This window comes from Rana temporaria, chromosome 10 (assembly GCF_905171775.1).
Source record: "Rana temporaria chromosome 10, aRanTem1.1, whole genome shotgun sequence".
Classification (NCBI taxonomy): domain Eukaryota; kingdom Metazoa; phylum Chordata; class Amphibia; order Anura; family Ranidae; genus Rana; species Rana temporaria.
The window spans coordinates 20,220,393-20,248,090 of record NC_053498.1 but is presented as its reverse complement, the minus strand read 5'-3'; the positions used below and the strand labels follow the sequence as shown (position 1 = coordinate 20,248,090).

At 44.3% G+C, this 27,698-nt stretch overlaps 1 protein-coding gene across 4 annotated transcripts in view; it reads right to left on the bottom strand.

Annotated features, from left to right (window-relative positions):
• Positions 1 to 214: 214 nt before the first annotated feature.
• CADM4 (cell adhesion molecule 4) overlaps positions 215 to 27,698 on the bottom strand; it is a 658,906-nt gene continuing 631,422 nt past the window's right edge. For all 4 annotated transcript variants that reach the window (XM_040327345.1, XM_040327344.1, XM_040327346.1 and 1 more), the window contains 3 exons: positions 8,313 to 8,485; positions 6,942 to 7,070; positions 215 to 1,011 (listed from right to left, as the gene is read on the bottom strand). In XM_040327345.1, coding sequence (XP_040183279.1) covers positions 902 to 1,011; positions 6,942 to 7,070; positions 8,313 to 8,485 — 412 coding nt within the window. In that variant the 3' untranslated portion in view covers positions 215 to 901. The remainder of the gene's footprint in view (positions 1,012 to 6,941; positions 7,071 to 8,312; positions 8,486 to 27,698) is intronic.

Sequence of the window (27,698 nt, the reverse complement as noted above, 5' to 3'; positions counted from 1 at the left end):
CTTGTTTAAATTCACAGATAGCACTCCCATTAAGATCTGTGTCCATCCCCCATTCTGGAGCTAAAATTTGCTTTAAATTGTAATAAAGTTACCTGAAGTTAAAGCTTGCTGTAGACTTTGCTTATTCACATGTGTACACCTGTATGTACAAAAGCCAAAGAGTTTACTATGGAAAAATACTATTGTTAGAGGGTCATGAAACATAAAAGACAGGTTGGTTTATATGAAAGAGTCTTTAATAAAAGACGTGGGTAATATGAAAGACTTGATTTTTTTTTAAAATGGAGATGAGAGTTAGATACTTTTCAGCACACAATTGCCTTCCCTGTCCTGTTATCACACAGAAAAAAATTGCGGTTGCCACTTTTAGGCCATCCCAAAATGGCAGCTTACATAGGACAAAAGGCGTGCTCAGCAAAGCAGCATAAATATTGTATCTGAAAAGGTATGGGGATTTTTACAACCATTTTTGGGAATGCCATTAGAAGCTCTTTCACGTAAAACCATCTATTTTTCTCAGTTTTGTTCCTTAAAACTATATTTAGACGCCAGTCATTTCATTTGCACATAACACAACTGCCCCAGAGAGCCGATGTACGGCCACAGTCAATGCTCACTTAAATCTTGCACACATCACGTTCAGTTCAGCAGTCTCTACACCCGGTTATTGACCCTCTTGAGCTGTAGGCGGCGCAGCAATAAGTTGACACTGCTGATCCTCTTACAGCAGAGGCTGAGTCCGTCTTCCCTTTCTACCCATCTTCTATGGTTACCTATCCCCACACTTTCTCTGCTTCCCCATTGCCCACCCTCCAAAGGAAAGATTAAATAAAAAAATCAGGTTATTAATACTGTGTTGGGATTTGTTTCTTCTGTGTCTTTTTTTTGTTTTGTTTCCCTTTTAAATAAAAAACTCCTCCTTTCGCTTGTGGTTCTCGCCTCCGTTTAGAAATGCTTCTCGGGCTTCGCCATGTTCATCCAGTCCGCTTGCTTCGTGAGTCAGGTATGAGCCTGCAAGTAAGTCATATGGTTAATGCTGAACTCCAGACAGAAATAAAATACATAATCAATGCAGCTTTGTATCCATTAATACGAGTGTGACGGAACGTCCCACACTCCGCTTGAATGCTTCTGTCAGTATATTGCTTACTAAGTCCTGGAACATGAGACCAATGGATCTGGCTATAGTAACCCCCAAGAACCAGACAACACCAGTCTTGGAGTACATCAGGAATATATATACACACACACACACACACCAGGATGACAATACAAACTGTAACCAAAAACCTATTTAACATGAGCCAATTACTAATCCTTTAACCAGACAAGAGGACTCCGTGCCCACCTGACCATTTTGGTGATTCAATCACTATAGGTCAGACTTGTTGTCACCAAGCTTCACACAGTAGATTATACATTATCATAAGTATAAACACAGGACACCTTCTAACAATAGCAGGAGCTCCAGTAGGAGTCGGCCTGTCTCCTGCATTGTACAGACGCCAATGTTATCAGCTCTTTCAATTAAAATGTTGAGTTCAGAATCAACCAAACCAAGAATAAAAGTCTTTACATATATCCTAGGAGATATAGTGGATAAATATTATTGTCCCATTTTAAAGCGGGGGTTCACCCGTACAGAACACTTTTTCCCCTTAGATGGATGCTCGTTTTGTCTAGGGGAATCGGCTAGTTGTTTTAAAATATGAGCTGTAGTTACCGTTTACGAGATGCATCTTCTCCGCCGCTTCCGGGTATGGGCTGCGGGACTGGGCGTTCCTATTTTGATTGACAGTCTTCCGACGGTCGCATCCATCGCGTCACGATTTTCCGAAAGAAGCCGAACGTCGGTGCGCAGGCGCAGTATAGAGCCGCACCAACGTTCGGCTTCTTTCGGCTACTAGTGACGCGATGGATGCGACCGTCGGAAGCCTCTCGGAAGACTGTAAATCAAGAAGGAACGCCCGCTCCCGAAGACCCATACCCGGAAGCGACGGAGAAGATGCATCTCGAAAACGGTAAGTACGGCTCATATTTTAAAACAACTAGCCGATTCCCCTAGACAAAACGAGCATCCATCTAAGGGGAAAAGAGAAAAAAAAACCATCATTGGGTGAACTCCCGCTTTAAGTAATCCAAGTTATATTTTCTCTGTGCCCCTAATGGACACAAAGTGACTTAGGAGGTGCATGAGGAGCTGAAACAAGGGTTTCTCAACCTTTCCCAGGGATTCTGGGTTCCATGGGCCCTCCTGTTACAACGAGCTATTATTTTTTTTTTAAATCCTGACTCTGTTTCCGAGCGTTGTCTCTCAAGACAAGCTGGATTCAAGCCAATGGGGTGTGCTGTACCGCATTTAGCCAGAGGTGTGGGGGAGGGCGCGGCGGGAGACATTTGGAAACACTCGGAAACACTTATAGCTGGATTTAGAAAGACTTACGCCGACGTATCTTCTGATACGCCGCGTAAGTGCACTGATGCGCTGTCGTATCTCTGCGCCTGATTCTTGAAACAAGATACGCCTTAATTTTGGCTCCATCCGACTGACGTAAGTCTCCTATGCCGTCGTATCTTGGACGCATATTTACGCTGGCCGCAAGGGGCGCTTCCATTGATTTAGGCGTCGAATATGTAAATAAGCAAGATACGCCGATTCACGAACGTACTTACGCCCGTCGCAGTAATCTACGCCGTTTACGCAAGGCGTACGTCCGGCGTAAAGATAAACCACCATATAGGAGGCGCAGCCCATGCAAAGGTATGGACATCAGAATAGCCGTCGTATTTTACGTAGTTTACGTAAGTCGTACGTGAATGGGGCTGGGCGTAGGTTACGTTCACGTCGTAGGCATTGAGCCGTCGTATCTTAGGGAGTATATGCGACGTGATTCTGAGCATGCGCCGTTCGTTCGGCCCTTCATTTACATGGGGTCACGCTTCATTATAATAGATCACGCCCACTACCTTCCTACTTTGAATTAGGCGGGCTTACGCCAGCCAATTTACGTTACGCCGGCGCAACAATGGGAGCAAGTGCTTTGTAAATACTGTTCTTGCCTCTCTATGTTACATCGGCGTAGCGCATATCAGATGCGCTACACCCGCACAAATATACCCCGCTCTACCTGAATCCGCCTATTAGTTCCCGAGTGTCTCAGGCGCCCCCACCTCTGACCACATGCGGTACTGCATACAATAGCACTCGCTGTGAAATGAATTATCTGAGTTTCCATTGACGCTTATGGAGAAACTCCCTTTAATATATGAGTACTTTGAATTACATGCATTTTTCTGGAAGGAATTATGCTTGTAATCCAAGGTACCACTGTACCTTAAACTTACTCATGTAATCTTCTATTCAGCAGCATTCAGTATGGTAGAGCGCGGGAAAGAGCCAGGGGTGCTGCATGTATGCCAACAAAAAATTGATTGAGACTAGGAGAACGGATAGGGAGAAACCTCATCAGCCTCCTGCTGCTCTGTTACTCTCCAGCAAGCTGGGGGTGGAGTGAGGATGGCACTGTATTCCTTATTGTAAGTGATGGGTGACTTACAACAAGGAATATAGTTGTAATGTGTGTGGGGATGCTTTTCCTAACCATGCTCCCCCCCCACACCTCCTAGATGCCAGCTGTCTTGTGTCAACTCCTCCCGACTATTTCAGCCTTAAAGTCATTGTTAAGGTATACTTTTTTTTATCTTAATGCATTCTCTGCATTAAAGTGATATTAAAGTCTTGTATTTTTTTGTTTAAAAATAACAAACATGTTATACTTACCTGCTCTGTCCAGTGGTTTTGCACAGAGCAGCCCAGATCCTCCTCTTCTCAAGTCCCTCGCTGGTACTCCTGCCGAGTGCCCCCACAGCAAGCAGCTTGATATGGGGGCACCAGAGCTGAGCCACTGCTCTGCATGTCCACCCAGGCATGGTTCATTTGGCTCAGCCCTGCCTCCCTCTCTCCTAATAGGCTCACTGACTTTGACAGCAGCGGGTGCCAATTAGGAGACAGAGTCCTGGACAACGGAGGCAACATCGCTAGGGCTCAGGTAGGTATTAGGGGGGCTGCTGCACACAGAGTTTTTTTTTTAAATCTTAGAATGCATTAAGATAAAAAAAACTTCTGACTTTAGAATCACTTTAAGGTAAGAAAACCCTTCTGTGTGCAGTCTCTCCCCTTATACTTACCTTAGCCCATTCTCAATCCAGCATAGCTCTTTTTGCTCTCTCTATCCCTCTCCCCACAGGGAAGGCTGATAGCAGTGGGAGCCATTGGCTTCTGCTGCTGTCAATCAAATCCTGTTGCGGGGGGGACAGGGCCAAGCCGCACTGTCTGTTTCACTGGAAGTGACTTCCTATGGTGGCACACCACGAAGAGGAGGTGACCAGAGACCTGAGAAGAGGTGGTTAAGGGATGCTCTGTACAAAACCATTGCCCCAAGCAGGTAAGAATAACATGCATGTTATGTAAAAAAAATATAGAAATTGCAATCAATTTAAAATATATCTTAACGGTGGTAGTAAAAGGATGCTAGATGTGGATTTTCACAGGTTATCAATAAGTGGACAAAATTTACTTGAGCCCAATTGGCCTGCATTTGCCAGCGCATCACAAAGATAGGGAACCCCCGCCCCCCCCAGGAGAGGACATTCACCTGGGTTGAGAAATCTAAGTGTAATTGGTCAGAGAAAGCAAATGACCACCCAAGTAAGCCAATGGTGTTGCCAACATCCCTGGTATAGATACAGAGCAAAAAGTACCCGCCGGTATTAATGAGACTTTAAAGGCAAACACTGAGAACACAAAAGTATAAAAATATCAAATTTTATTATTCAGATAAGTTAAAAAAAATGGTGTAACCATCACCAATAAAATGGATAAGAACAAATTGAGATGACTGTAATCGAAACTGTAGCATGGTTCTAAGGGCCAGTCTACAGTTTCGACTACAGTCATCTCAATTTGTTCTTATCCATTTTATTGGTAATGTTTACAACATTTTTTTTTTAGCATACCTGTATATTAAAATTTGATATTTTTGTACTTTTCTGTTCTCAGTGTTTGCCTTTAAAGTCCCACTAGTATCGGGGGGTACTTTTTGCTCAATTGGTCATAGAGATCGCCAAAGAAAAAATCCTTGGTAGTCTTTTCTGTTCAACCAGCTGAATAATAAGGATTTTTCACTTGGTGCTTGCTCCCTTTGACCTATTACACCTAAAGTATGTCTTATGCTAAATGTATTTCACCTGCGTATTTAGCTGTCTGGACTTCAGCTGTAAAATCCTTCTCTAAGCTCTTTTTCGGTGCTAAGCACTATATACAACAGTAGAGGAACATGATGCTTGCTTTGGACAGCATGTGTAAGAAAAAGTTTTCTGCAGTTACATGTATCATAACTGTTTGAAACCCGAAATATAGCATTCATTGTTAAAAGCAACATTTCAAAAATAAAGTATTCCTCAGATACCACAAGCTGTCTGCTGGTAATAATAAAAAAAAGCTTCTTCTGTGTGCCCCTTTGATCCGGGTTACTAAGTGCTTGACTACTGTAATTTTGGGTCTAAGCCCCAATTTTCCCACCATCCCCTTTTCCGGTGAATTACTACTAACCATTAATTTGATTGACAGCAGCGGGAGCCAATGGCTGCGCTGCTATCAATCTCCAATGATGAGCCGCCTCAAACTGGGGCAAACCATTGCGGGAACGAGCTCACGGAGTTTCGTGGCTTAGGTAAGCAAAACGGGGGCCCGAGAGTGCAAGGTGTTTTTTTTCACCTTAATGCATAGGATGCATTAAGGTGAAAAGACACAAAGCTTTACAACCCCTTTAAGTATAAAATGCCCGACAGGTGAAATAGATTTGTAGTTCCAGTGGACTGGTAAGGTGAGGCCTGCAGGTAGTTGGCTTTCCTCATCATATGTGCTGCATATGTGTTTTGTGGCATAAATCAGGAGATAGTTACCATTGCTATGGGAAAAATAAATCTCCCCATTTGGGTGTGCATTGGTCAGCATGTTGTCCAGAAGTGTTTGGATGGACGCGTGTGCAAACCCCTCTGGGACATTTTGTTGGCCCCCTAGGCTGTTAAGGACAGCCAATCACACATGCTGGAGTGGAGGGGAACAACACAATGCTAGGACCCCCAGGAAAAGAAAATGAGGTTCAGTTGTCCATGCCCCCTGTTTGGCCTAATTATTGGAGAGTTAGTCGTTGTAGTGGCAGCTTAAATATGAGCAATGAGATAAGATTGAATTTACAGGATACGTCTTACATGGAGACAGATTGCCCTGTAGTAGGGTGACTGAGTCACACAGGGGTTGATTTTACCAAGACTGGAGAAGTGCAAAATCTGGTGCAGCTGGGCACAGAAACCAATTGTCTTCTAACTTCAGCTTGTTCAATTAAGCTTTGACTGTAAAACCTAGGGTAGGGACAGGTTGGGAGGTGTATACGATGCCCTCAGGAAGGATATACTGGAAACAAAGCTAATAAAGAGTCTGAAGGATGTTATTTATGAGGAAAGGTTACGAGCACTGAACTTATTCTCTCTGGAGAAGAGACGTTGGGAGGGGATATGATTTCAATTCACAAATACCGTACTGGTGACCCCACAATAGGGATAGAACTTTTTTGCAGAAGGGAATTTAATAAGACATGTGTCGACTCATTAAAATTAAAAGAAAATAGTTTTAACCTTAACATACGTAGAGGGTTCTTTACTGCAAGAGCGGCAAGGATGTGGAATTCCCTTCCACAGGTGGTGGTCTTAGCGTGGAGCATCAATAGTTTCAAGAAACTATTAGATAAGCACCTGAACGACCACAACATACAGGGATATACAAGGTAATACTGACATATAATCACACACATAGGTTGGACTTGTGTCTTTTTTCCCAACCTCACCTACTAGTCCATCTTCATCTGAACAAACTCACTCACCTTTCTGTCGGACGGAGCACCAGACCATGACAATCAGAACACAGATGACCAGGAAGACCAGAAGCGCCAAAATCCCGCCTATTATGGCATAGGGAACTTGAGTCTGAGCCTCAATGATCGCTCCAGGGTCTACAAGAAACAAGGAGCATGAGGGAAATGTTCAATAATAATAAAAACTGGACCACAAGAATTCAAAAAGGACAACTGGGCCAATATTCATTAAAAGCAAACAAGAAATCCAAAGATCAAAATGACTACCTTCCATTAAGTTAAATCAAATTGAATATAATTTGTTACTTTTTTAAGACTGGTTTACCTTTTTGTATGACATATCCCTTTAAAGTCGCATGGGAATTTTGTTTGCTTAAGTGTATTCAATGGCCTCACTAACCAAAGGGAGGATGGATGGTGAGAGGGGGGCACAGCCCAGTATGTACAGGAACAAGTGACATGTCCTCCTTGCTCGTCAAAGGGCATACATAGCTTGACTAGGGTTCAGTTCCCTCTGATACACCTTCCAGGGATGTCATATAATTAGATAAATAAGCAAATTTTAAATAGTAAGGGCCAGATCCACATACATTTGGATCGGCGCAGCGTATCAGAGATACACTACGCCGCCGTACCTTACCTGGCGTATATTCGAATCCTCAGCGAGTTCGCGCCGTAAGTTACGGCGGCGTAGTGTATTTGTGGCGGCAGATTTCAAATTGGGCGGGTTTCATTTAAATGAAGCGCGTCCCCGCGCCGAATGAACTGCGCATGCGTCGTCCAGAAATTTGCCGCCGTGCGTCGCAACAACGTCATTTTTTTAACTTAGACGTGAGTTACGTCCATCCCTATTCACGGAACAACTTCCGCAAAAAAAAATTTCAAATTTTGACACGAGAACGACGGCCATACTTAACATGGCAAGTCTATCTATACGCCGCACGTTAGAAAATGCGACGGCCGCGCGTACGTTCATGGATCGTCGTAAATCGCTAATTTGCATACCCGACCCGGAAAACTACGCAAACTCCACCCAGCGGGCGCCGAAGTATTGCATCTAAGATCCGAAGACATACGAAGCCGGAGGCCTGTCGGATCGAACCCAGATGCCGTCGTATCTTGGTTTGAGGATTCAAACTAAAGATACAACGCGGGAAATTTGAAAGTACACCGGCGTATTAGTAGATACGCCGGCAAACTTCGCCTGTGGATCTGGCCCTAAATACATTTCAAAAGCAGTTTTATTCTTCTCCCAAGAATAAAAAAATCTGAGGTGTGGTCCATAGCCCGCAACCAATCAGATAACTGCCTTCATGGTGGGCAATAAGGACATTTTATTTTCCTCTGTTGCCTTTACTTGAAGGTTTGATTTGTACTCACCATACACCACCAGCACATACTGGTCTGAGGAACGGCCATGTTTGTTGGAGACCTGGCAGCTGTACGTTCCGTTATCCTGCAGACTAAGCGAAGGAATGGTCAGGAGGTCACCCTGGACCTGCGATCGTTCCGGTAATGAGTCATTTAGGCGGCTCCAGAGGATCTCAGTCGGCCTGTCAAGAATGAAATATATGGTTAGTGGTGCTCTAATTCCCATAAAATATCAGAAAGGGGACAGAAACAGAGCTCTGAGAACAGACAGCAGATAAAACAGACTGCATTTAGCAGTAGTGCAAGACCAGAATCCCTTTAAACTGCCCTATGCTACCGTATAGTCATAAATAAAATGCTGGGAATCAGGAACAAGGAGGAAAAAGCAGTACAAGAATCTTATAGTTCACATATCGGGGAAATGCCATGTTAAATCCAGTGTGCCTCTACCCTATTTGTTAACCATGGAAGCAATACTAGATTAGTGTTATGCCCCGTACACATGATCGGGCTTTTGCCCAACCAAACTTACATTGAAATTCCATTGGAGTAAAAGAGAACATGTATCTAAACTCTGATGGAATTCCTCAGAATATCTGATGGAAAAACTGATGGGGCATACACACGGTCGGAATTTCCGATAGAAAAAGTAACTTTTTCCTTTGGAAATTCCGATCGTGTGTATGGGGGATTAGGCATGACAAACTTACCACATCACTCACAAACCATTGCACAACCTAACCTCCTCACAATGGCCCTCTGCAGAAGGGATTGGGCTTAAAAACAAAATGGCACAGCTTAAGGAGTAGTAAAAATGGAATTTAAAGTGGACCTGAACTCAAAATTGAAATATGTCATAGAGAACATTTATACCCTTTGTCTTGAATTTCTCCTGAAAACTAGCAACGTACTTCCTTGTAGGTTATGCTGGCCATACACTATACGACAATTCGGCCGAAAATTCGTCGTTCAGACAGTTCTTTCGTTTTTCGGCCAGTTAATGGGCACAAAATCGATAATCGTTGGGATTTTTTTGAGCCGAAAAAACGAAGGACACATTTGGAAATTTTCTGCCAAACGAACGATAAATAGGAAGGTTAATGTGTTTCCCGTCCAATCTTTCTGCACTAGGTATATGTAAAAAAAAAACGAACCAAATTTTTTTTATTTATGTCCACTGAACGATTTATCGGTCATTACATGATGATACTAGCGTTTGCGCTCACGACCGAATGTTCGTTTTTCGAAAGTTCGTACGGACGATTTTTCGTGGAGTGTATGGCCAGCATAAAGGGTGCCTGGGCATTCCTTTTAGTACAATGTATCTAGAAAGTACAATGTAACTAGAGATGAGTGCAAGTGTATTTGGGTTCTAGTCTGAACCCACCTGAGCTGCTCCATCAGGAAGCTGTTATGGCGCCCCACCAATGATAGGCGGCCAACACACTCCCCACCGCCAAATGTATACGTGCTCCTTGTGCAGCTGTGGGGTGGGGAATGCCTTGGTCGTTTGTGATTGTTGGGGTGCGGTAACAATTTACTGGTTAGATAGCTTAGGTGAGTTCAGACTAGGATCCAGTGCTGGGACGTGGTCATCAAGCAACATGCCAAACTGCCCCCCCCCCCAAAATGTATGAGCATTATGTGTCAGCAAAAATCCCCCACAAAAAAAAAAACTGAGCACTACTCTGCAAGCTTACCCCTGAAGCATACATTTCCCTCCTCCCAGTACAAATGTACCCCCTGTTGAAATCCTCTCAGCTCACATCTTTTCCCCCCATCCCCCAAATGACCCCCCCAAAAAAATCACTCCTCCTAGCATAAAAATGTTCTACCCTTAAAATTTCACATCCCCCTAGCACAAATCTGCTTCCTCCAGCCAACACAAATCCCCCTAACTCATCACTCTTAGCACCCCCCCAATTTCCCCAACTAGAAAAATACTTCCCTCCTGCTGCCCCCAAATTCCCTCATCCAAAACAAACCCCCCCCCCCCCCCCAATCTCCTTGTAGTGCCCCCCACATCACATGATCTCACAGTGCCCAGGGCAGCCGTCCCTCCTCCCCACCTCTTGTCCCAGCCCTTTTAGGATCCCAGCATGCCTGAGCGCATTCCTAATTGTAACTTTGTAGCAAGTCACAAGGTAAAGGCTAGGCTCACACTGCTGCGATCCAAATTTGATCTAACTTTCAGTGTGATCATGTAGCGCAACTGGAATGCTTTGTTTACGTGGTTTGCGGCAGAGATGGCCAAATCTGTGTAGCCACACTCAGGAGACTTGGGACCAGACTGTGTATGCTTAAAGTGAGATTTATTTACAGTGAAACAAAATCCAAACACCAGCACACAAAGTTATAAGTGAACCATAAACCTAGTGACAGAATACCCAACTAATATCAACCTAATAGAAAGCCTACAACTAACTATATATAAAATATACAAAATGGGGAACACAAAAGCAGGGAAAACTAGGAGGTGCAGGTAGCAGATGGGAAGGTTGAACCAACACAAGGATCAGGAACAAGGTAGAGTAGGTACAAGGCACCAGGGAACAAGGTAGAGTAGGTACAAGAAGCACTCGTTGGGGAGGACCTAAATACCCTACCAGCAGCCACCATCAGGTGGAAACTGATTACTGGGATTTGCTGGCTGCTGAGAGACACAATTGCTGGCAGACACAGAAACTACAACCTTCCGCTATGGGAAGCACAGTGCAGGTGATCCATGTCCTGACCCATATTCTATGGCAGGGGTTCTAAACCCTGTCCTCAAGTACCCCCAACAGGCTATGTTTGCAGGTTTTCCTTTATCTTGCACAGGTGCTTTAAATCAGAGTCAATGGCTTGGTATTTTGTACAGCTAATTTATCAAAGAGAAATTCCCAAAACATGGCCTGTTGGGGGTACTCGAAAACAGGGTTGGGAACCACTGTTCTATGGGGCCAAAATCATGCTGAAATCACACCATGCTGAGTTGCAATGATGCGAACGGGCACCATAAAAAAACAATGCGATTTCCATTGTCATGTTATTCTGTCTGACTCAAGACGCATTTGAAACCGCACTAGGGGTCTAATGCCGCGTACACACCATCACTTTATGTGATGAAAAAAAATGACGTTTTTAAAAACGTCACTTTAATTGACTGTGTGTGGGGGAAAACGTCGTTTCAATTTTATGTGTCGCTTCAATTTTATGTGTCGTTTTTCAAAAGTGCACTTTTTACTTCACAGAAATTGACCGTGTGTAGCAAAAAACGTCGTTTTCTAAGACGTTTTTTCATCCACGCATGCCCAGAAGCTACTTATGAAGCGAGCTTCAATGGTAAAACGTGGTGGAACGTAACCTCACTTTGCAAGAACATTGTGAGAAAAACGATGGTGTGTAGGCAACTTCGTCTTTGAAAATTGAAGTTTCAAAAACGTCATTTTTTACTTCACAGAAAGTGTCGTTTTTTTTATCACATAAAGTGATGGTGTGTATGCAGCATTAGAGTCTACAGCAGGGTGTCAACCTCTGAGCCAGGAAGCAGAACATGACCCTGGATGATGCCCGAACAAAGATGGCACTATTCTCCCCATAAGGAAAGCAGATGAAGGCAACGTCAGGGAATAACTATGATCTCTGAGAGATAAATAACAAATACACTTTTACGTAACCAGGATGAATGAATGAAAAATATATAGCTGGTGATAGGTCCACTTTAGGACTGACCTTTTGTGGTGCTGTAGTTCTTCAGCCTATTTTGGGTTGTAACTTGCACTTACAAATGTATGCAATTGAGCTCAGCACCATGGAGAGCACAGCACTCACTGCCAACAATGGCACCACCTCTGTATATTCTCTGCGCTTGTACTCCCTTATTTACTTTCCCCCTCCAGCTTGCTGAAAGGGTGTTTGATTTGGAATTCATAAGCCATTTCTTTACATCTCAGAATAACAGACTGCACCAGGCTCCAAACAAAACAATGTTCCACGCACTTCGCAAGCGATCCCTTGTCGCCGCAGACGCTGCCGTGTCGTGTACATGAAGTCTACAATTTTTTATTTATTTTTTATAAAACACAAACTTCTCAAAGGCCCTCTTCTACAAAAGGGTCGGCAAGACGAAGTGCATCACCCAAACCAACCACATTTGCCGTTTCATTTTTACAGAATCCAAAAGGAAAGTGCATAGAAAACATTCCTTCCTAGAATTACAAATGATGTTACGGTTATTGGCGAATAATTTATAGTGGACCTATTTAAAAAAACATTATGTTTAAATAACGAGATCTATGCCAGCATATCATAGCTCAAGGCAGGCCTTTGCCAATGATGCCCATGGCAGAACATCATAGCGCCCAACTGTTCCCGAGGGACTGTCCCTGATTTGGAGCAATGTCCTATCCCTCTCATTTGTCCCTCATTTTGGTCTGATCTATATAGTTGTATATAAAATGCACTTTCTATCTTTCAAAAAGTGTTTCCCAGTGCTAAACCTTTCATCCAATTTCTAAATTGTTGCATTTGTAAATTTTAAAAGCCAATATAAAGAAATACCGTATTTGCCGGCGTATAAGACGACCCCCTAATTTTCCAGCTAAAATGTTGGTTTTGGGATATACTCGCCGTATAAGACGACCCCCTTCCCCCCTCACTGTGCCATTGCATGCCTCACTGTGCCTTCGACGATCTCCATCCCTTATCCCTGGCAGAGCCAGTCAGACTGCGGGCGTCCATTGTTCAAAAGTCGCGCCGCCTCCTTGTGCTGTTCCATGATAGGCGGAACACTTGGTTTCCCAGCAGAGCCTGTGTTCATTGTTCCTATCACGGACGTCGTCTCATCCTCAGCCTCGTACGAAACGATGTCCGTGATAGGCGGAACACTGAACGCAGGCTCTCCTGGGAAACTGAGTGTTCGGCCTATCACGGAACAGCACTAGGAGGAGGCGCAGCTTTTGAACAATGATCGCCCGCAGTCTGACTGACTCTGCATTCGGCGTATAAGACGACCCCCGATTTTTGAGGCATATTTTTAAGTATAAAAGGTCTTCTTATACGCCAGAAAATGCGGTAGTAGTGGTAAAAAAAAAGGCCTTGTGGATTTAATTAACCTTCTTTTGGGTTAATTCTCCTTTAAGGGGGTGTGGCAGGGGGCGTGTCCTATGCCTACATACATTTGGTAGTAGGTGTCCCTCATTCCCATCTCAAAATGGAACATGTCTGCACTGTCTGAGGTGACAATGCAGGAGAACACGTGAGAGACAGGAACAGAGCGTTTTCACCCTAGAACAGGAACTGCCTGAATAAGAACCTTCCTGTCAGGATCACCAGGGATTATTATAATGATAGGTGAATATTTCATAACGTGATTTCTAACAGTTCAGTTTTTTTTTTTACCTTCTTGCATTCTATTCATGAAGATAAAAAAAAAATCCTCTGTGCAGAAGCCCCCCCCCAGCATCCCCTAATACTGGAGCCCCATCGCGATCCAGCAATGTGCACGAGAGCCTCGGCTCTCCAGGGACTCTCTCTCCTCATTGGCTGAGCCGTGGGCTCTGGCTGCTGTCAATCTCAGCCCGTGAGCCAATGAGAAGAAGGGGGGTGGGGCCAAGCCACAGCTTTGTGTTAATGGACACGCAAAGCAGCGACTCAAGAGCGAGCCTGCTTGGGTGCCTCCATTGCAAGCTGTCTGCAGTGAATGATGGCGAGGCAAAGATGGCAAGCAGTTAAAACAATCTACTGAGCTATCCAGAACTAGTTCTTGAGGGAGTCTATTCTACATTTTTACAGCTCTTACTGTGAAGAAGCCTTGTCCTCTGTAAAGACCGTAAGGTGAAAAACTCAACCCCAAGTTGACTACATGGACCACTTATGATCATATCCCTCCTGATATTCCCGATAGCTGAGCTCCTTCATGCCACCTATCAGTTTCGTTGCCCTTCCCTGTAATTTCTGCAGTTCCCTGATGTAATAGTCAGGGGTTAACGCTGTTACGATATTCCATTCCACCAACTCAAGACAGCTTCCGACACTCCACAATCCAGCAGACAGGACCCATTGGATTTCCCCCAGAATAACGAGACACAGCTCTGTTCTCTGGTTCCAAACAGAATGACACTGGTCAATGGTAAACTTAGGTTTCTTATATACAGTTAGAAAGCATGCTGCAGGAATCAAAGGCACAATGACACACTCCACCCACAACATCACACAATGGGTGCTAACGAATCCCCCTCAATCCACATCTTAGACAGACTTTCTGACTCCGCGATAAGCTATTCTCACCTGCTACACAATACACATCCCTTTAGTGGACATAAGTCAGACGTCTGACCTTTAGAGTGTGTTAACTCACAATACATATTAGCATCAATAGAACTTTCACACAATACAGGGTTAGTTAGCATAGCACCATGAAATATCTTAGGAGACGGCTTAATTAACACAATAGACAATAGAATGCAATCACAGCAAGCTTTTATCACTACAGCCAGGTAGCTGGAGGTGATTAACATCAATTAACATCTCAACAGTCTATGTTCCACATTGAAGGAGACACTCTATTGACCTGTTGTGCTCAGAATGAACAACTTGTAATATTTCAAGATATCCTGCAATACATGAATTATCATTACTGTCCCATCTCATGTAATCCATGATATCATTTCTCAGTCATCCTATGCCCCTAGTGGACATAGGATGACCCTAGACGCAAGAGTCATTGGTGAAGCTGAACCAGGAGTACCCCATATCCTTCAAGAGCCTCTGGGTCCCACGGGCCATACCGTTACACCCGATATCCTTTTTTGTGAACTGGTGCCCAAAATGACGATTCTATGGTCTTTTCTTTTTCCGTCCAAACTTCTGCGTTCGAATTTCCAAGTTGGAGGAGCAAGTCACAAGGGCAGGTCATAGAAGCGTCTAAGCCATACTTATGTATGAAGTGTCACACAACGTTTTCCATATGTCCGCGTCCCCGCACTGATCTGCTAAGACAGGCAAGGACAGTCGTGGAGCCCGATTTACATTTTTACAGCTGTGAACGGAACGGGGGTTGGCAGCGTCTGGCCTCTTTATTTTTCATGATGGCAGTCCTGCCATCTTCCAAATTTTTACAAAGCCAAGAACTACAGGACGGCAAGTTTAAAAACCGCTGGGAACGGAGCAATGGCAATTTAAAAGCCAGCTAGTTAATTTTTTAAACTGGCAGATGTAATCAGAGGATGATGGCTTCATTACAAGAACGCCTGTACTCATCATTTGGCACAATTTAGGACTTGTTTTAAAAGTAAAAAAACAAAAAAAAGTATTTAAAAAAAAACAATATATAAATAAAATGGCTGTAGCATGGTCCACAGTTGTTGCTCTTCAAGAATCATATGCAAATACTAACTTACTAAATGAGACTAGGCACTCGCCCCCCCAACCCCACCCCCTTACAGTGCTTGGGCCTGACAATTGTTTGCACAGACACAGATCCCCTCCATTGTTGGTGAGCAGTGATCACACATGTCCCATAACCAGAAGCACTAGGCTTTTCTCCAGTGCTGGATTGGCTTGATAATAAAATAGGCTAAAGTTTAATTCTAACAGTTTAGTTAAAAAAAGTCATACTTATGGCTTTCTGTTGGGGGCACTGTCAAGGGGGAGGAGCCAGGAGCGGGGTTGGGGGGGACCCAAGAAGAGGATCAGGGCTGCTCTGTGAAAAACCACTGCACAGAGCAGCCCTGATCCTCCCCCTTGGGACCCCCCCAAGTAATTATAGCCAACATTGTTGTTTTAGAAAGAGTAGGGAAGGGTTAAACCCCCTGCCAGGTCTTTTTGGTAATGACCATACATTTTTGGATTTCCCACCACTTAGGTGACCATTGTCACTGGGATTTTAGAGGACGAAACAATCTAGCTGCAGCATAGAAAGCAATAAAAACATAACGGGACTTCAAAATCTTCCTTATTCCACCCAAAATGAATCAAAAAAGTTTAAGTTATAAAAAGAAAGAAACTTAGAAAGTACAAAGTGAGAAAATCTAATTCCTGGAATGGACTGTAAAAAACTGTTTTGCAACAAGCAATTTCTAGAAGCAGAACTACAAGCTCCTCATCTATGCAGGTTTCCTTCAACAAAGGATCTTCATTCGTTTAACACTACTTAGTACACTTGGCCTACAGAAGAACCATCATTTATATAGTAAACTGTCCCCCACCTCTCCCCTTAATTAGAAATATGAATTAGTTTGCAGGAGACCAGCTACCCCACATGGCAGTAATGGTCTGTGAACAACAGGGCCGCTTCGTTACCGAGCAACCGCCATACCTCCCAACACGCACAGGAGATTATCTACCTCTACTGTTGTGCAATGGTGCAAGCGCACAACGGCTCCGGGCTAACAACGGCTCATCTGGCAGCCGCAGAGCTGAATCGCTTGCCGGGGGCCGTCCGTGGCAGCTTGGTTCTGCCGTGGATGAATTTGCATGTCTAATTAAGGTAACCTACCAAGTGGGATTTTATAAGTACATTAGAGCTTACCTTCAGGATGTTTCCAGCGTAAACATGCATACTTAACGCAATCACAGTTAAAGGAACCTTCCACTTTTTACTCTATTCTTCCTTATCCCTTCCAAGAAGTTCTAGAGTTAATTTATTTTGAAATTCAGGACATTTGCAGAGGTCCACTTATTTATTTTTTCTCATTTGGGTAAGACCCGGTTCACACTGGGGCGACTCGTCAGGCGACGCAGCCGCCTGACAAGTCGCGTCCCATTCTAGTGAATAGAACCGTTCTAATAGTAGCGACGCAAGTCGCTCCGACTTAGAAAAAGGTTCTTGTACGATTTCGGGGGCGACTCGGGGCGATTTGCATTGACTTCTATACAGAAGTCATTTTGCAAGTCGCCTTGGAAGTCGTCTTCAGGTCGCCTGGCCCAGTCGCCCCCGAAGTCGTGCCGCCCCTGTGTGAACCGGCTCTAAAGGTGCTTCTACTATTACAGAGATTTTCAATAAAAATAAAAAAAAAAGTTCTATTTTTTCCCAAAAAAAAAGTGGAATGGCTTTTGGATAGAGAAGGGAATGGTTAAAACCATGGTGGTTTGTATAACATTGAGGAGATTTTTACTTTCTTTCTTGGAGGCACTACTCAAAGTGAGAAACTCTCGTCAAAAGTCCACGCCCAGGCCAAGTTCACACCGGTGGTAGAGGGGTGGCAAAAGCAGGTGGTTGTTCCACATTTTTAGAGGCCACCTCTAAATTTACATCGGGGCAGAGGAATGAATACACAATGCCACAGCCATGATTTTCAGAAGTATGACAATTATATCTCGGCACATTTGTAGGCAGGTACAGTTAGCTAGTTTGTCACTAGGTGGCTCTGTGCCAGAATAGTGTCTGGTTACCACAGACAGTATCATCAGGTGCTAGGCCCCTTTTGGTTAGAGCTCTCCTGCAGTGATATCATGGTTGAGGGAGCAACCACGTAAGCCAGCTCGGGAGGAGTGCACAAGGGAACCAAACATCCCACACCAACATGGATTTAACCAGCACGTGTAGGCCCTGAACATTGCAGGTGGCCGAGGAAAAGTAGACCTGCTCCCAGGAGATTCAGCTGTCAACTTTCTGACCCTTGTGGAGGCGGGGGCTATGTCAGAATAAAAAAGGCCAAGAGTTTCTCAGAATGAGACTATTTGCCTGGAGGTTCCTTGGAGGGGTATTCCTATGGAAGAGATGACAACAGAGAGAACAGTCCAGTTAGTATTAATGAATCTGGGTGGAAGGATAGACTGTATAGGAAGATGGCTGCTAAAAGTGCTGCCTATGCTTTCCCATGTGACTACTGTGGACCGTCCACTAAATGTGATTGACTGTGTATTGTGAAGTGACTCCAGAATGTACGTTGATATGACTGTTATGCCATTTCCTGAACTCCATCAGTAACGTACAGCAATTTTACTTGTATCTGTGGACATTCCTTTCTTGGAATATAAAGGTTGATGGCCAGGAATGTCATGTGGAGGCCTCTGGCATGCAGTGGGGCACAAAATGGCAAAGGGCTCGGCCTCTTTTCTGAGGGGCAGTGTTCCAGCAGGACAGGAGCAGGGGTAGGGAATTGTGCTCTTGGCCCCATTATCAGCCAACCACAAAGCCCCTTTTACACGTTCATGCCTCACCAAGAGACTGGCCACTTCATGGCGACTGCATTAATGACTCCAAGCAATCAGATCTGCGTACATGGGAACCATAGCATACCCATCCAAAAATTATGACCCACTGAGCCATGATAGAGTATTGTTCGCGTTATTGGTAGCAGTGGGAACGTGCACACGTTTATGTTCAGAGCTATCAAAGTAGTGTTCAAATTGTGAGACACTTTGTGTCTCACAGAAAGCCTGCCGCATGGCTCTGCACATGACCGTCTGCACACGTAACTACTAGTATTCTATTTAAATATAGACATGTGTGTAATTGGTTCGTTTGAAAGAATACAAATGTCTGATTGGCTGATTCTGAAGCCACCACCTTCTTTTGTTATTCATGTTGACAGTATAAATAAACGGGGCTGCCCATCCTAAGACAGGATTTTGCCAAGCTCAACGAGATACCAGCATCTGTGTCTGTGTTACTTCGAGATACACCAGCGCGCTTTTCCCGGCATTATACAAGAGAGCTATATTTGTGCATTTAAGCGTAAGGAAATTATTTGCTTATAGGAGAAGCTTAAAATTTCCCGGACAATGGCGGTCACTGGAACAGGTGTCCTTGTTGGACGATTTACCATAACCTTCTGTTCTAGTGTCAACAGTAACATTTTAAATCTCTCATCACTATCTACATTGTGAAATGGGTTTAAAATCTATCATTGAACAGTGGTAAGGGCCTTCAGCGCCATCTGTCTTCCACGTATAATGCCTTTTTCACATTTCTACCCCCAGCACAATACACACCTTAAAGCGGAGTGCCACCCAAAAGTGGAACTTCTGCTTTAAGCACTCTTCCCCCCCTTACGTGCCACATTTGGCATGTAATTTTTTTTGGGGGGGGGGGTGACTACTTCCTCCTTCCACCTACGGGCCGCCTAGGCGACTCCCCCTCTCCCCCTAGGTGGCCCCCCCTCTCGTCAATCTTCTGGGACTCGTAAAACGGTCTCAGAAAATTGCCTGCCCAAGGAGTGCAGCGCGACTCGCGCATTCGCCCAGCCATGAAGCGGCAAGCTGTCATGGCCGGGTGTCCACAGTTCCAATGAAGGTGCCGAGAAGAGGGAGAAGAGCGGGGCCTCGTGTGGCCGCAATGCTGGACCCTGGAACAAGTAAGTGTCGGTTTATTAAAAGTCAGCAGCTTAACTTTTTGTAGCTGCTGACTCTTGATAAACTAAAAAAGTATGAAACTCTGCTTTAAGCCATATAAATCTAGGCACTAAACACCTATGCAGGCTTCCTGAACCCCAACAATGGGATTATGTAACCAGAAAAGTTTGCCTGTACAACTTTCACACCTCCCGTCCTCTTCTTGGACAATCAATGTCTCCATATTCCATAGTGATTGTATTACATTGTTTTAAAGTGTGGCTATAAATACTGTGGTATTGGTTGGTTCCTGACATACATTGAAAATTAAGCTTTGAGAAGCTAGAAAACATCTTCAACGGGGGTTGCCCATCCAATAAGGGAACATGGGTGCTTCCCCCCCCCCATCCATGCATCTGGCCCCCATGTAGGGTGCCAAATGCATGAATTCCAATGGGGGGGGTTTGAAGCACATGATTAGCGCTAGAGGCTCTAGTAGGCTTCAAAAAAGGCTGGGCTCAGGTCGCAGAGTACTGCAAAGGAATATTCGCTATTTTCAAACTGATTCTCCTCCTGGTCAATCCGGAAGTGGGTCTGAGACCAATTCCTGATTGCCCGAAAGGAGAAGCGCTCCGATTGGCTGCCAAGGAAGGAGGAGATGGAAGCCACCATGATGCCCGCCACCCGGGTGAAGCGATGCCCGTCATAGATGGGTAGTAGGTGCTCCGGACCGAGTGGGGGGAGGGGGGGTGGCTGTGGGTGCACTGTTTGCCACTGATCTTCAACATTACAAAACAAGTTTAGTTAAATGTTCAACTGCTACCGGCTACAGTATAATGTGCCCTGAATAAATATTGAGAACCTTCACAGATGTGCCAATGCAACATCCAAGAGAAATTGGTATGGCTATCTTGTTTAAGGCAGCAACTTTAAAGTGGTTATACAACCTTACACATTACCCAGTGAAGTAACTGGCCTCAGGTGATACACAGATGAAGATGAAACAAATCCTCCTACATAAGTTCTACAGTACCAGTTTCTCTACAGCCCTTAGGGCTTATTTACATTTGCTTCAACACACATTAACGGCTAGTTTATACTTGCTTCAGAACAACGCTTTGTTAAAGCTCTCTGAACGCCAGTCAAAGTTCCTGTCATTAAATAAAATGGTTAGCTTACAGTCCTGTTTACACCTTGATTTTGCTTTGCTTAAAAAATTATAACCCATGTAGCTTTAGTGGTGCTTCAAGGCGTCTTCAAAGCCTCAATAGAAGTCTATGGCAAAGCCCGCTTGAAGCTCCACCGAAGCCCCACCGAAGCCCCACTGCAACCCCACCGAAGGCTCATCGAAGCCTCATAGAAGCTCCCCCAATGCCCCACCAAAGCCCCATCGAATTTCTACCAAAGCCCCAAACAAAGTTCCACCAAAGCCCCAAACAAAGTTCCACCAAAGCCCCAAACAAAGTTCCACCAAAGCCCCAAACAAAGTTCCACCAAAGCCCCAAACAAAGTTCCACCAAAGCCCCAAACAAAGTTCCACCAAAGCCCCAATCAAAGTTCCACCAAAGCCCCAATCAAAGTTCCACCAAAGCCCCAATCAAAGTTCCACCAAAGCCCCAAACAAAGTTCCACCAAAGCCCCAAACAAAGTTCCACCAAAGCCCCAAACAAAGTTCCACCAAAGCCCCAAACAAAGTTCCACCAAAGCCCCAAACAAAGTTCCACCAAAGCCCCAATCAAAGTCCCACCAAAGCCCCAATCAAAGTCCCACCAAAGCCCCAATTAAAGTTCCACCAAAGCCCCAATCAAAGTTCCACCAAAGCCCCAAACAAAGTTCCACCAAAGCCCCATTGAAGCACCAAGCAAAAGCAATGTGTAAACAGGACTGTAAGCTAACCATTTTCTTTAGTGACAGGAGCTTTGACTGGCATTCAGAAAGCTTTAACAAAGCCTGTCCGAAGCCTCGTTTTAAGTGTAAACTAGCCCCAAGAGCACACCATCAAGTTTGTAAGGTCACTCATTTGGATAGCAGAGGAAAGCGATAGCAGAAAGGAACCACGCTAGGTGCGTTGGATTGAGGCTAGTGCACAGTAAATGGATATGCCTTGTTCATTTTTCATTTCAGAGGTTTACAATCACTTTAAGACTGAAATCAGAGGGTAGGGGCAACACCAGACGGTTGGAATAGAGGAATCAAATATAAATCTGGCCTGGTAAAGACATTCTGCACTTCGATGGAGTGTACAGTGCCCTCAAAGCAGAACCTTACTGGTTAACAAAAACTCTCTTTAACCGACCTGCCCATATAAAAAAAGAAAGCCTGCCATTCACTCTCCAGCACCATTGTGCTGTTTTTTTTAATTTAACTCTAGTTACACTTTAATAACTATATCACAAAATTGCTTATTAAACTCTCCTCTGTATGGAAAGGCACTGCTCCTCAAACTTGGCCACTGCACAATACGGCTTAACAATAGCACAGCAATGCTTAATAAACTCGTTTCTAGTATCACACTGCTTAATACACTCTATCGTATAGCATGGGATGGCAAATAAAGGCCTTCCTTCCCCATACTGCTTAACAACCTTGGTAATAGCGCAATACAGCTTAACAACCCCTGCCCGACAGCACGGCGCTGCCTAATAAATTCCGTCCTAGTGTACGCCTCGGCCATCATGCAGCTTTGTTTGAAGGGCAAATGCACTCAACATTTCAGTCTGGCCGACTTCGCCGTCATCAGACGCGAGATTTGTGTTGATGCCGCTGGAAGCAGTGGTGCCAGCCTTCTCGTGAGCCTCGGCCACGTGCACGGGAGACCGCGTCCCAAAAGAACTGCCTCTAATTATAGAAATATTATAATGGCTAAATAACTCTGCTATGCATGGCTTTGATCTAAAGTGGCTACATAACATAACCACATTATAATATTGGGGGGGGGGAAAAAAACAACTTGTTGTGTTAAAAGAATCTAACTTTTTGATGTTTTCTCTATGCTGGATAGCGGTGCGGATGCTGGATTTAGAATTTTTGTTTCTGCCTGTGTTGAAAAATACTGGAAACAATACCACCTCACCATAGTGATGGGGGCGCCGGTTTGCTAGTGCAGTGGTTCTCAACTCCTGTCCTCAGGACCCCCTAACAGGCCAGGTTTGCAAGATCCTGTATTTATCGGCGTATGACACACACTTTTTCCCCCTGAAAATTAGGGGCAAATCGCGGGTGCGTGTTATATGCCGATAGTGTACCTTGGAAGGGAAGGAGGGGGACAGACTCAGCCGGAATTCACAAGCCGTCATCTCCTGTTCGGCTCTCACGTCACACACACAGTTCTGCCTCCACCACTGGCATTGGACCAGTGTTCTGTCTATCATAGGAGCTGGTCCAATGCCGATGGTGGAGGCGGGACTGTGTGTGTGTGACTGCCGAGTGAGAGCCGAACAGGAGATGGTGGCTCTGATTTCCTGCACTGTCCAGGCTGCATTGATGGTGAGGTTGCAGATGAACATTGAGGCCAAAAAGGAGCATTGTTCAGGCTGCATTGATAAGATGGGCATTGATCAGGCTGCATTGATGAGATGGGCATTGATCAGGCTGCATTGATCAGGCTGCATTGATAAGATGGGCATTGATCAGGCTGCATTGATGAGATGGACATTGATAAGATGGGCATTGATCAGGCTGCATTGATGAGATGGGCATTGATCAGGCTGCATTGATGAGATGGGCATTGATCAGGCTGCATTGATAAGATGGGCATTGATAAGGCTGCATTGATGAGATGGGCATTGATCAGGCTGCATTGATGAGATGGGCATTGATAAGGCTGCATTGATGAGATGGGCATTGATCAGGCTGCGTTGATGAGATGGGCGTTGATGAGATGGGCATTGATCAGGCTGCATTGATGAGATGGGCATTGATCAGGCTGCATTGATGAGATGGGCATTGATCAGGCTGCATTGATGAGATGGGCATTGATCAGGCTGCATTGATAAGATGAGTATTGATCAGGCTGCATTGATGAGATGGGCATTGATCAGGCTGCATTGATGAGATGGGCAGTGATGAGATGTGCTGCAGATGGGCATTGATCAGGCTGCATTGAGGCTGATGGGCATTGATAAGATGGGCATTGATCAGGCTGCATTGATAAGATGGGCATTGATAAGGCTGCATTGATAAGATGGGCATTGATAAGGCTGCATTGATAAGATGGGCATTGATAAGGCTGCATTGATGAGATGGGCATTGATAAGGCTGCATTGGTGAGATGGGCATTGATAAGGCTGCATTGATGAGATGGGCTGCAGGTGGGCATTGATCAGGCTGCATTGAGGCTGCAGATGGACACTAAACAGGCTGCATTGAGGCTGCAGATGGGCACTAAACAGGCTGCATTGATGGGCACTGACCCATATTTTAATTCAAAGTTGTTTATTTAAAAAATATGTTGTTTTTTTCTGAAACGTCCCTCTTAAAATGTAGGTGCATTTTATACACCGATAAATACGGTAACTGAAATACATCACAGGTGATATCACTTGCTGCTCAGTAAATTGCAGTATTCTAGTCTGCATCTCCCCAAGTTAATACTTAAAATCTGGCCTGTTAGTGGGTTAGGACAGGAGTTGAGAACTACTGTGCTAGTGGTTTTGGTTTTGTTCTGAATCAATTTGTTGGTTTTGTTCTGAATCAAAATACGGACAAATTTTTTCATTATTCGGAAAAATGTATCCGAATTTCTAAGGCTTGGGGTGCGGTGCGTCCGTTTACCAATTCAGGTGCAAATCAGGTCTGAATTTTTACCCCCAAAGACGCATAGGACCCTTTTTAAATCCGGACTGCAGCCGCCCTGGAGCTGTGTGAACTGGCTCCATTGAGAGACGGTCACACTCTCCTGTCGTGCGAATTGGATGCGAGGAAACCCACCTCCAATTTGCATATGTGTGAACCCGGTCTGAAACACAGTAATACATAAAAAAAATAATCCAAAGCAACAAAACGAAATTTGGCCGAAATTCAAATTTGAAAAAAAAAAAGAATAGAAAAAAAAATAGAATAGAAAATAAAGGAATAGAATAGAAAAAAAGAAAATATGTAAAACAGAACAGATTAGAAAATAAAAGAATAGAAAAAAAAGGGAATAAAATAGAAAAGAATAGAAAAGAACAAAAAAAAATTGAGTAAAACAGAACAGAAAATAAAAGAACAGAATGGAATAGAGTAAAACAGAATATAACATAAAAGAATAGAAAAAAAAATAGAATAGAATATAACATAAGAGGATGGACTATAAAATAAAAGAATAAAATAAAATAAAATAGAAATTAAAGGAATGGAAAAAAATCCATTAGAATAGAAAACAAGAGAATAGAATTGAAAAAAACAATAGAATAGAAGAAATTAGAAAGTCTTCCAAAATTTGAAATGATTACATTCACAGTTGAATAGAATATATTTGAATATAAAAGGATAGAATAGAAAATAAGAGAATAGATAATAAGAGAATGGAATAGAAAAAGGAAAATAGAATAAATTAGAACATAACCGTCTTCTGAAATTCAAATTTCAAATGGAATAAATTTGAATATTAACTCAAATCTTTCAAATTTTGTAGAATTGAATTGAATTCAACACAATTACCAAAATTGGAATCAAATTTTAAATCAAATAAACTTAACAAACTCCAAAAACAAACTAAACAAATGAAAGAAATGTAATTAAACAAACGTATTTAAATAACGAATCGAAGACTAAAACAAAACCAATTTTTTCCATTCTGCACATATCTAATTCTGCATAGAAATTGTAGTTTGTACAACTTTGCACAGCTTACGAGAGGCGAGGTGAATGGAGTGTATGTGGTGCCCAGATGGTGGCATTGTGGCATGTTGCAATAGAAAAAAATACCACCTCATCATAATGATGGGGTCCACTGGCCTTGTAGCGAATTCTCCATAGAAATTGTGACATGCTCTGGTTTGGCCGCATCTTAGCCGTATGCCGCCCAATTCTGGTCACCAGTCCTCTGATCATAGCAGAAGTCAGTTAGTGACATCACGACTCCACCCACCGAGCTCCAGACAACAGACCCACCCACAGAATCTGCAGTTTTTCAGGTCTCATAACAGATAGAGGGGAGACATTTGACAGGTAAGGATACATGCAGGAGGCATCTATATCCTTATAGATCAGCACTATGGCAGGAGTTTAGAAAGGATGAGAGCGGCTTTACATCCACTTTAAGCCTCGGTCTATTATGCACATTAGGAATTACAGAGGTGGGGGTGTTTTGGAAGTGCCCGATTAGAGTCATCGGCTCTAATAGGCTTCCTGATTAGAGCCATCGGCTCTAATAGGCTTCCTGATTAGAGCCTGTGGGCTCTAAAATGCTTCCAAATTGTTAAACAGCGGGCACACTGCTCTGCGTTCGCTGTTTAAACAGTGCTGTGTTAGGGTATCGCTTCCCTAACACTGACCCACCTCAGGTGTCCAATCATAGCAGAGATGACATGAAGAGGACGGGAGAAGACATTGGGGACTCAGAGGGAGCGCGGAGGACGGAGCTGACCGGAGAAAGGTAAGTGTCGAGTTGGGGGGGGGGGGGGGGCAAACTGGCGGCATTTGATGGGGGCAAACTGGCGGCATTTGATGGGGGCAAACTGGCGGCATTTGATGGGGCAAACTGGCGGCATTTGATGGGGCAAACTGGTGGCATTTGATGGGGCAAACTGGTGGCATTTGATGGGGCAAACTGGCGGCATTTGATGGGGCAAACTGGCGGCATTTGATGGGGCAAACTGGCGGCATTTGATGGGGCAAACTGGCGTCATTTGATGGGGCAAACTGGCGTCATTTGATGGGGCAAACTGGCGTCATTTGATGGGGCAAACTGGCGTCATTTGATGGGGCAAACTGGCGTCATTTGATGGGGCAAACTGGCGTCAGTTCATGGGGCAAACGGGCGGCAGTTCATGGGGAAAACGGGCGGCAGTTCATGGGGAAAACGGGCGGCAGTTCATGGGGAAAACGGGCGGCAGTTCATGGGGAAAACGGGCGGCAGTTCATGGGGAAAACGGGCGGCAGTTCATGGGGAAAACGGGCGGCAGTTCATGGGGAAAACGGGCGGCAGTTCATGGGGAAAACGGGCGGCAGTTCATGGGGAAAACGGGCGGCAGTTCATGGGGAAAACGGGCGGCAGTTCATGGAGCAAACTGGCGGCAGTTCATAGGGCAAACTGGCGGCAGTTCATAGGGCAAACTGGCGGCAGTTCATGGGGGAAAACTGGCTGCTTTTGATGGGCACAGTGGCTACAATTTATGTTTTCTTTTATTTTTTTCAGTTTGTTTGCGCCCCCCAAAAATGTTGAACACCAGCCGCCTATGGTGGCTCCTGAAATGTGTGGACTGTCCTTTCCCCTGCTTGTTGTAACCAGTTAAACAATAAAGACTCTGGACTCCTAGGAATTTTTAATTTGTCGCTCTCTCCATTACACTTGGAGGACCAAAGGGCTGTAGTCCACTAGTGCCAACCGTACCTGCTTGCCTCCGATTTCATGCCTTGCAGATGAAATCTAAGCAACACAATACAGAAAAAGATAAAGACACAGCTACAGCATGGCAACTTTTCCATTTAGAAATCAGATTTTGGGTAATCACGCTGACCTGTGGAACTGCGGCTACAGCCAAACACAGAGAAGACAGCTGGAAAGAATTAGCGCTTTAAGAATTGACCGTTTACCCAACGCTGGCACTCTTTGGTCCCTGGCAGAACAAAAAGACACAGGATGCGTTTACATTTACTTCAGACAAAGAGCGTTAAAATGGCGAGGTGACTGGGCCATATCAGAAGAATGCCTGGCAGGATGCATTCTGTCACAATCTGTGTATTCTGCGGCTCTGTCCTGCCGTTCTATTTAACTTATGGGACATAATAGCTGCTAATTGCACAGGACAATAAGGGGCCGCAAGAATGCAGGGCTGGCGGCTTGCAAAGCCATAAAACGAATAAAGGCTACGAAAAAAAAACACATGGCCTTCAGAGACCCATCATTATGTATACACAGAATGTGGAAACATTTACTGTATAATAAAGTCTCTGCTAGAACTTCATGCTTATGAGAATGCTTTGTGGCCG